Source organism: Cannabis sativa, chromosome 8 (genome assembly GCF_029168945.1).
Source record: "Cannabis sativa cultivar Pink pepper isolate KNU-18-1 chromosome 8, ASM2916894v1, whole genome shotgun sequence".
NCBI lineage: Eukaryota > Viridiplantae > Streptophyta > Magnoliopsida > Rosales > Cannabaceae > Cannabis > Cannabis sativa.
In genome coordinates, this window is record NC_083608.1 from 28,572,606 (window position 1) to 28,583,396 (window position 10,791).

At 33.0% G+C, this 10,791-nt stretch overlaps 1 protein-coding gene across 3 annotated transcripts; it reads right to left on the reverse strand.

Annotated features, from left to right (window-relative positions):
* Positions 1–1,691: 1,691 nt before the first annotated feature.
* On the reverse strand, positions 1,692–4,903 carry LOC115700620 (D-aminoacyl-tRNA deacylase). Of its 3 annotated transcripts, XM_030628230.2 has the most exons (10): positions 4,750–4,903; positions 4,546–4,669; positions 4,249–4,429; positions 3,986–4,128; positions 3,836–3,899; positions 3,563–3,615; positions 3,244–3,299; positions 2,909–2,983; positions 2,514–2,699; positions 1,692–2,097 (listed from the first exon to the last, which is right to left on the reverse strand). In XM_030628230.2, the coding sequence occupies exons 2-10, from the start codon at positions 4,645–4,647 to the stop codon at positions 2,010–2,012; spliced, it is 948 nt and encodes a 315-aa protein (XP_030484090.2). In that variant the 5' UTR covers positions 4,648–4,669; positions 4,750–4,903; the 3' UTR covers positions 1,692–2,009. The 3 variants fall into 3 exon arrangements, with proteins under 3 accessions (XP_030484090.2, XP_030484089.2, XP_060958681.1); XM_030628229.2 differs by having other exon boundaries at positions 4,546–4,897; XM_061102698.1 differs by lacking the exon at positions 2,909–2,983 and having other exon boundaries at positions 4,546–4,879.
* Between the last annotated feature and the right edge of the window lie 5,888 nt (positions 4,904–10,791).

The window sequence follows — 10,791 nt, forward strand, 5'->3', positions numbered from 1 at the left end:
AAAATTACTTTCATTTTATGATTAAAAAATCTAAAAAATAAAAGTGTTACCAAACAGTACTTAATTTTTTTTAAAAGGAATAAATAAATAAACGTTTAAAAAAATGTGCAATAAAAGTACTATTAGGTAAGCAATTATAAATCGACATATAGAGAAATTATTCAGATATAATTAATCGTAAAAACTAATACAATCTAACTTAATCATCGAAAAAGTTATTTTATTTTTATTTTTTTAAAATGTCTATAATAAATAATAAATTTATTTATTATTATATTACAAAAGAGAATTATCCCATATACTGTTTTTTTAAATTTTTTCAAATTTACGGCTTGGGTTTCCAAAGTGGTTTCTCTGGTAGTTTCTATATGGGTTGCTATACGATTTTTTTTTTTCCTGGGATTTAGGTTGCACAATAAGAAGTAGAATCCCGTAAAAATACAAAAAAAAAAAAAAAACTGTTTTGAAGTGTAAAAATAAAAAAGTCCCTAAAATAAATATTGTTTCATTTTTTTTTTTATTTTGTTTAAAAAGTATAAATTTTCTTTTAATTAGATTATATAATTATTATAAAATATATACTAGATTACAATTACTATAAATAAGAAAAAAAAAACTATGCAGTATAAACTAGATTATAATATCATTATTATTATAATTAGAATCTTAACAATACTAACTATATCAAAATATAAAAGAAAAAAAAATTGTTGATAATCATTTTATTAGTATTTTATAAAAATGTGTATTATATAATTTTAACATATTTAATTAAATATTTTTACATTGAATTTTATTTAGTATATGTCATTTTGTTCTAATTAATGAAATATAATAAATATGATATTATTTATTTATTTAATAGCATTTTAAGTATTCGTTTACCATTGATTTTTTTTTTTTTTTTTCATCTTACACTATTTTAAAAATTATAACTCTCCAAACACTTAAGGTTGTTTTATTCACAATACATTTGGTAACCAAACAAACCCTATATTGGATTCCTAAAAGAACAAACACTGCATGAAGAGATGATAATAAATAAAAAAAAATGGTTTCAAATTTTGATTATTTGTCCTTGTGTAATTTCAAAAGATACGGCTTGTAATATGAATCTAGAGCCATACTAATACTATGTTAGGAGGGGTGTAACAATACTCATGCTTTGATCAAGTTGAAGACTTTTTCGCGGGGAGCAAATAGCCCAAGTGGGATGTCCTTAATTATTCATTTCTCTATTTTTCTCAATAAATATTTCCTTTTGCCCAACTGTTCGGGTCAAGGACTGCCTGCTTCAATCAGCGTATGTTTTCTTATCCATAGTTTAAAATTCTAATTGTTTATTTTATTATTTATTTATTATCCAAGTGGAAGTTTTGACAATTTCCAAAAGGATAAATAAATAAATAAAAAACTTCTATATTTGTGATCGAAATACTTAAATAATAGGTAAGCCAATTGAATTCCATGTACTTGCGGATTAGTTAGGTGTGTCACGGATATAATGTCATCTGAAATAGAATATGAGAACTTTTTCTAAGCACAAGCACAACCAACTCTATAAACAACTTCGTGATACAAAAAAAAAAAACTCTACAAACAATTTATTTCCTTTTTTCCAAATAAATGTTTTATCTTATGTAAATAAGTAATATATATTATTTAAGGATTGTTAACATGAACCTGGGAAATTAAAACCAAATATAAAGCAGGTTACATCCATTTATTTATTTATTTTGAATAATGAACATTCATTCAACTAATCAAAGTCTAATACATCATAGAAAAAAGATGGAAAACATGATCCATCAAAATTAGTTTGCCAGACACTCTGAGTGCACATTATGGAAACCAATATGTAACAAAATCAGACTACCCAGCATCCTTGCTATGAAATCATTAGAATCTGTCTCACAACTGCAGGCTCATTCTGTCGACTGCCCATCAGTCGTCTGCCATTGCCTATTACTTTTTATGGGGAAAGAATCTAACTCAGCATAGTTTCAAATTCAATAGAAATCATTCGGTTTGCCAATCTTAATGTTTTGTTCACCCAAGAAACCTGTTAAGGCATTCTTCTGCCAGCCCTTGAAACTCCTACAAACAAACCAGTTGAGGATAGCGTCAATGGTGTGCAAAAAGTTTGTGAATAGAACTCTAGCAACCGACGATACATAGAAGTAAAATACCCAATGCCAAAAGAAAACACGAACTACTGGCACATTAAGATCTCTAATCAATTTTAATATCTCCATTAGTTTGCTAACAGTGCTATATATGTATCATGGATGACATGTTTCAGTTTTAAGTGACAACCAACTGTGATCTTTTTCCTTTTTCCAACAAGAACAAGAATAATAGAAATAAGATGATCTATGCTACTGAAAAAAAGGAGCAATGAGTGAAGTGAAAGCAACTATGTTTGTTTCGTAATAATCTGGTAATTGTGTAGCCAAATCAGCATTAAATGTATGCATGAATATCCACATCATTCATTCGTCTTGTAAACTTACTTGTGATCAAGGTGTGCAAGAATTTCCCCCCCAGGAAATGCCAATTTTGTTGCCTCAAATGCTGCTTTTATTGCCTCTCTCCAAGTCCCACCAATTTCAACACTTTTCTCCACCTTTGATTGGTTAGGATCTTCCATTGGCAGAGAGTATCCTGAAAGTAGATGACCCACCCATACACCATCTTTCCTATGATTGGAGAAGAAAATAGAGAAGTTATTCAAAGCCTAAGCTATTTCCTGTGTCACGTAATTATAAGCATATCAACTTGACAAGTGAAGAAAAACTATAGATGTATCACACACACCAATTTGAAAAGTGAAGAAAATACATAGATGAATGCACACACACACACATGTAATGATATTAGAATAGCTCTGAAGATTATTGAAAATTACAGAACAACATCCATGTGCCGAGGTGCATAATGCCCACCACCAATCCCAATGAGGACTCTCTTCTTATCATTCTCCCTTAAACAACAAGAGTAAAAATAGGTTAGAATAGAATTGCAGCAAGGTTGATAATAATGCATAAAACAAATCAACACATGAACTGTTGATAAACATTTCTTCCCACAGTAAGTGAGCTGTAAGCACAAAGTCCACAGGAAATAAAACAAAAGGGGGAAATTATAATTTGGCTGAAATATGTAAATTCAATATTTAAACAGAAGAACTTTGACAAAAATTTCAGAGATGTGCCTAAGAATAAATTCTGCTTATATTGTTACCTGCTCCAGTTTCCCACATCAGCTTCCCCTCCAAGTCCAAGTCCTTCCCAAACTAGCTGCAAATACCAATAGTACCAACTAGTGAGAAAACACGTGTAAGCCTGCATATTACATCTATATATTGGTAATTTTATGTAAAATTGTAAGAGTAATCCATACTACATTCTTTCAAACAAACAGAAATAAAATAATCTTCAAGTTATGAGAGCACATAGATTTAATAAGCCCAAAACAAAAATAGAGTGAACCTCACTCGTTGAAGACGTAAATGAGGGAATGCCAAAACTAAAAGTAACTAAAAGTAGAGGATCTACCAAACCTGAGCCATAACTTGAGCAGCATCCTGCCTCTTCCAGTACTCCTCTGTGCTACCTATAACGATAAAAAGGGACCAATCAAAACAAAACATCTATAACAAGAAACTATTAAAATGTACACCACGACCGATACAAAGCCAACCACAAGTGATCAGTAGATAATGGAATCCATGCATGACTATCCAATGCTTAATCAATACCATCAGCAGTATTTAAAAATCTTTCGTTCCATACAAAGTAGCAGAAAATATGAATCTAAACACACAAAAACTTACCAATTTCCAAAAACATGGTGGGCTTATTTGTTTCTGGTCCATGATGAGTGCCTTCTAAAGTAATCTACGTTGAGTAAAAACAAAAATGCCATCATCGATAGAACCCAATTAAAAAAAAAAAAAATCAAGGTAAAAGTAAAACAAAAGTACCTCAAACTCAGGAACTAAGTTATGAGACTCTGCAATCCTTTTCAAGAGCCTGAGCCATGGTCCAATTCGAGGATTGGGTGGCGCAGCCCATCCAGGCTTGCCACCTTGAGGAGCAACATCCCCTTCGCGCAAATGAGGGACCCCTGTACCAAATCACCATATCCCATTACCCCCAAACACAAAACTTTCACAGAACTTAATTCATCCATTCAATCATCTGGGTCGTAATAAATTATATGAGAGGAATTAAAGTTGAAAAATACCAATAGGGTGCACAGTGAGGGCGGGTCTATTAGAGACAGCAGTGTGTTTACTAAAGAAGATAACTTCATCGACAACTTCGCCTGTGGCATCCTCCCACCGTTTCTCCAAGTGATCCTCTCGGATTATACTGTTCCCGTGTACAAGCATTCTCACTCCTTGATTCGAAAAACTCTTCATATCCTATGGTTCCAAAAGTTCCAAATAATTATGGCATTCAAACGAGAAACCCAGATATGAAATCGATACATGCGTTTGTAAAAAGGAATACTTGGGATATGAAATTGAACAAGGAATACCTGTAAAGAAGGAAGAGGTTGCCATCCGGGCATGGCGAGAAGCGCATTAGCCGGGTTGATTGAAGCCGGATCAAGACTCGTCGCTACTAGCAGCGTCACCATCTCCCTATCTCTCTTTAGTTCACTGTCGAGTGGAATTTAGTAGAAGAAAAAGTTGGCCAACGTACAAAGAGAAAAGAAGAGAAGAGAGTGGAGTCTTATTACATTTTTCGGTTTACTGGGTGCGCCCGGAAACTGTGGTTTCCTGGGTGCGCCCGCCAAGTGCCAACTGCCGTTTTTGTGCTGCCAGGATGGACTCCGCCGAAATGGATACGACGCGTCGGTTTTGTAAGTTACAAGTACACCCATGTGCCGAATATATTTACACCCCCAGGAGATCTTCTAAAAACTTTTTTTTTTTTGTTGAAGAAGGATTAAAACCAACAGACTTCGTGGTTGTTACAAAAGATATTGTTTGGTATAGAAGATAGCTCAACCATACCAATTACTTCATTAGTAAAAGCCCACTTAACCACATTATAGGCAACAAAATTACATAATAAGAAATAAAAGAAAAATTACAACATAACAAATTAGTAGGGAGGTTATTACAATGCCGCACATAGTTGTCAATCCCCCAGCTGGAACAAAATGCCCTTCAGAGTATTGATAACTGCCTTAAAATCGCTCTCTACAAGAACAAAAGGATGATGCAAAAAGACGGTCATCTCCACGGCTAATAGACAACTCCCAGCTTCACCAATGAGAGGATTAGAGAAATTGAGTTTGTTTGTAGCCACCCACAAAACAGCTTCGTTGTGGTCCCTAGCTAAAGCCACAGTGCACATGGTGTCGCCTCCAACTTTAAGATCACAGTTGATCTTGACCCAATCGAGTGGCGGTAGGGACCAAACAGGGGTCAAAACAGCCTCTGAAGAAGAAAATAGACAGGACTCATAATCTACGTAACAAAATGATATAGAGTCAATACAATGCTTAATGTCACTCAGAAAATTATTATGAACGCGCCCGACAAATCATATCAATCACAATCGGAGCGTAGAAGAATAGCTTATCACCATCTACCCCTTTATGATGTAGGTTCCACAAAAGTTAACCCATTCCCAAACATGAGCACCTGATTCCAAAATTGGCATGACCCCCCAAGGGGAAGACCGCCACAGATGAAAAGAAAAATTACAATAGAAAAAAAAGATGTTCCATCGTCTCCTCCCCCTCCCCACAGAGAGGGCAAGAGATCTCCTCAATATGCATTCTTTTAGCGAGATCTGCTTGGATAGGCAACACATTTGAAAGGATGCTCCACCAAAGAACTTTGTATTGCTCTAGCACTTTAGAATTCCAAAGCTTATTCCAAAGTACTGGTGCCACATTGCAAAAAGGAGCCCGTTCAAGGGCTTGGACAAGGTAGACAGATTTAGTAGAAAACAAACCAATTGACTCCTTTGTCTAGACCCATTTATCTTTTCTCTGGCCACAAAGCTTGCCACCTTTGATGATGTTATTGATAATTTCCTGGTCAAAAAGGCTATGAAGCTTAGAAATGTCCCGGTCTCCATTGGATAAGAGTAGGTCCGCCACTTTCCTCAAACCCTCCTAGAAATGAGAATTGGGTTTAGGGTAGAAATCCCTACCATGAATAATCCACGGGTCATCCCAAATCTTTGTCTCTTTTATGTTTGAAATCAGTTTGCAAGCCCCTTTTTTAATTATATCTTTTGATCACACAACATTCTTCCAAAATCACAAATTTGAGTTTTAAAATCACAATCCAAGAACTGGCAACCTCTAAGATACTTGGCCCTCAACACCCGACATCACAGAGATTGCTCCTCATTAAGGAGATCCCAGCCCCATTTGGCCAATAATGCCTGATTCATCTCCAAAGACTTATGAAATCCAAGGCCGCCCTGAGATTTTGGAAGACACAGGTCATCCCAAGCCTTCAAACGGATAGCATGATTCCCTTGTTCACATCCCCACCAAAAATCTCTTACCATGCTATCAATCTTAGATGCGAGTTTTTTTGACAGCTTTGTTGTCTACATCGTGTACACCGGCAGAGCAAGCCCCATCGATTTAATCAAAGTAGCTCGCCCCCGCTTTGGACAACTTTTTTAATTTCCATCCATGGAGTTTAGAGACCAGGTTGTCCAAGATGAAGTTGAAGTCTGCATCTTTCTGGGGAGACCTAAACAATAGAAGCCCCAAATAATTGATGTTACCCATGGCATTATTGAGTCCCAACTCCCGCATGATACCACTTTTCATACCCGAGCTGGAGTTCTTGCTGAAAAATATCGATGTTTTCAATAATTCTTTGGCCTAACCAATCACAAAATTTCTCTAAACACTATTAGAATTCCTTTGCTTCTGTTATCGTTGTCCTACCAACCAATATCAAGTCAACTGCAAAGAGATTTAAACTTTGTAGAAATGAGTGACAAAAATCATTCCTATGTAATAATATGAGTGGCGTCTAATATTTTATAGAAAAATTGTTGCAAATGACCTTAAATTATACCACTATATAAGTAAATATTTTTATTTTAAAATTTATAGAGAAATGATTTTTTTTACAATATTTATTATTTATATTGTCTTTTGCTACATAAAAAAATTAATATTTTTTTTTATTATTTTTTTAAAAAATTAGAAGTAAATTACTAAAAGATTATGCTATATCTATATTAATTTTGCTAAAATCTTTTTTATTTTAAAGTTATAATGATTTTTTTACTTTGCTATAGGTTGTTGTGGGTTGTTGGTATATAAATTTTGTTGTAAATAAATCTTTATGAAGTCTTGTCTTGAGTTCTTTGAGTCTTGGAATTCACTTCGGGTCACTTCGAGAATTTTAGTAATATTACCATTTGCCTTTGGAATTAATATTGCCTTAGGAAAATATTTATTGTATCTCTAATTGTGTTACAAAAATTAACAAATCATCAATAATAAATAATAATTAAATATTTTTTAATCATCAAAATAAAGAGACTTAAAAAATTGAGTCAACATATATGTACATTCCTCATTGAATGTATTTTATACACTTCCCATTGAATGTATTTATACATTCCTCATTCAATATATTTGTACATTTCTCATTGAAAGTATATATGCATTCCTCATTAAATGTATAATTATAAATTAAGGTTACAATACAATTCTCATCAATTGTGTCAAATTTAACTAAGGCTATAGATTTTCATCTTTAAACATAAACCAATTAAATTTTTGGAGATAGTAAAAATCTCAACATCAATTATATTACATTAAATTAAGGTTACTAAAATTTCCTCATTAAATAAAGTAATTTAATTAATTTATTCAACAAAGCAATGATAACAATATCATTTGATATAATCCTAATTTACATTCGATCAATTTTACAATTGTCAAATCTCACATGATGATCAATATTCATAAACAGATCAAATATATAACAATTATTCTTTAATCTCACAAATGTACTCAATAAACTATCAATAAGCTCTATCTTAACTCAAACACATCCTTGAAATTTTCACAATTAAATTCAAGGATTTTAGTGAGGTGTGTAGTTTCATTGAGAAGTTATTATTTAATGAAATCTTTAAACTCATTCTCGCATTCATACTCGTGATTAAACTCAGTTGTGCATCATCATATTTGCATCAAATTCCTAATACTTGATCACTACTACTACTACAACAACAAAAAAAAAAAAAAAAAAAAAAAAAAAACTATTTTTTTGAATTTTTAAGTGAAGTATAAAGAAATTTGTTTCGGTTGGTGTAACTGATGCTATAGCTATAGACACAAATACATATATTTTTTACTTCACTTATTAACCAACGCCAAAATATTTTTTCTTCGGTTCATAACCAAAACAAATAATACTACATCGACAAAAATTGGTTTTCCACTGCGGTTGATAATTGAAGCAAAAAAAAAAAAAAAAATTGAACCACCGTCGCACTAACGCCACTACCACCACAATCATATTTATACCAAAAATCCAAAAATCAAATAAAAACTATATTTACAAAAAAATATACACAAATCCACATTTAGACATTATTATTTTAAACAAAAAGCACCACCGCACTATTGCACCACAACCATCATACCACCATACCACTGCAAGCCTGAAAAAAAAAAAGGCAACATTAGATTAGAGAGAGAGAGAGAGAGAGAGAGAGAGAGAGAGAGAGAGAGAGAGAGAGAGAGAGAGAGAGAGAGAGAGAGAGAGAGAGAACAACACTTACGACACGGGCTGGATTGGGCTGGGCGGGCGACAGGGACGATGATGCGTGGAGGGCGGAGGTGTTGAGAATATTTTACCAGGATCTAGATTTACTAACAAGTATGTTGAATTAACATCCTAAATATGAATATCTCTAAAACAATGAAATAAACACATAAGGGTTTAAGAAAACCTTACATTGGTTGCAGAAGGAATAATATGACTCCTTCCGTTGAAGATCTCTAGCCCTTGATTCCTTTCTGTAGCAGAGCATTATCAAGATCTGAACTTGGATCTCTTTCTCTCCTTCGGGTTTGGTTACCATCGTCTTACTCACTATGATTGAGTACTTGACTTGCTATGTGTGGACATGGCACTCATCACTAAAGGTTCGAATATAGAAAAACAATGAAGGAGGTTGAAAACACTCTAGGAAGGAACTCTCTTATCTAGGTTGAAGGCAATAGTTAAATTGTCAAGAGGATGAGATGAGAGTATCATGTTCCTTTTATAGTGTTTCAACTAGGGCTTAGGGCTGAATTATATGGACTAAAAAGGAATAAAATATTGGGCAAAAATACTTCATGGTCGTACACTATAATAAGACCATTCTAGTTACAATTTTGCCACTTTTTTCAACAATTTATTCTTCTTTCAATAATACCATATTTTTTAATTCAATCCAATAAATGCCAAAACTATTATAAAATTGTCATTTATGCAATTTATGAATTAGACCTTACAAAGTCTCTTAATTAATAAATTGACCCCAAAATATCTTTTCTTCACAATTAAGCCATTGCTTAGTGAAAATTCTTAAATAGACATAGTTTAATTTTAGAATTATGATTGATTAATTAAAATAAATTAACTGAGTCTGCAAACAGTATTATCTCAACTAGTGAGGGGACCATGGGCCTTTATAACCGAGCTTTCAATAAGTAGATCTAGAATTTACCAAGTAAATTCTCTAACTTATTAATTCTGCCTTGTGCCACTATAGATTTGTAATTGAATAGCACTCTCAATTATATAGAACGCTCTATATGTACCACGATATAGATAAGTTATGATTATCTATTGTTACAATCCTAATAGTCAAAGATCCTCCATAGATGATCTACACTGAATAGGGACAAATTTACCGTTCTACCCTTCAATGTATTTTATCCTTAAAACACTTAGCAACCTATAAATGATACTTCAGTAAAATAATATAATTACTAAAATGAGGCCTCAATCATTTATCTCTATTCAACCAAGCTCGAAGAAAATCATCGTTTCACTTCTAAATACTTATAGAAGTTATAGATTCCATATCTATGATCAGTACTCCCACTCAATTGAACTACCATGTCCTTAATCTGTATGTCACGAGAAGATCCAATTGGTCAACTTTAACGAACAAATTGAAGAACATAAATAATATAGCTAAGTTGAACCTAACCATATCGGTAAATTTATGATATCTTATCCAAGATCAATATCGGTCATTTTTAATGTATACTCTATACATCTGATACTGGTAAACTTTGCAAATGCCCTAGAAAGGACATAACACTTATCCAAGGTGTAAGTATACCTTATCGGTGATTATCATGCCAATCTAAATCCAGTGAACTAACAAATCATGAGAATTAAACTTTTGAACATATAATCATGATTATATTCCACTGTGCTGACGATACTATAATCATGAACAAATATAAACATATTTATATATATATGTTCTGGACTTAATAGAATTTATACATTAAACAAAATCATGAAATAAATCATGTGAACCATGCAACATAAAGTGATTTTTGATCTTTTATTAATTATTAAATCTGATTATATTGAAATTAGTTTTATTTAGGGTACAAAACCTAACAGGAGGGTATGGCTTCGAATGGACGACGAAGGGCTGGCCTTTTAGCCTCAGACGGAGGGGATAATCTTAGAGAGAGAGAGAGAGAGAGAGAGAGAGAGAGAGAGAGAGAGAGAGAGAGAGAGAGAGAGAGAGAGAGAGAGAGAGA

Coding starts and splice junctions, on each gene's coding strand:
- LOC115700620 (XM_030628230.2), bottom strand. CDS start 4,647: ATGGTGACGCTGCTAGTAGCGACGAGTCTTGATCCGGCTTCAATCAAC. Junction 4,129..4,248: donor CCTCACTGTGCACCCTATTG/GTATTTTTCAAC, acceptor GATTTGGTACAG/GGGTCCCTCATTTGCGCGAA. Junction 2,098..2,513: donor CTTGCACACCTTGATCACAA/GTAAGTTTACAA, acceptor GTTTGTTTGTAG/GAGTTTCAAGGGCTGGCAGA.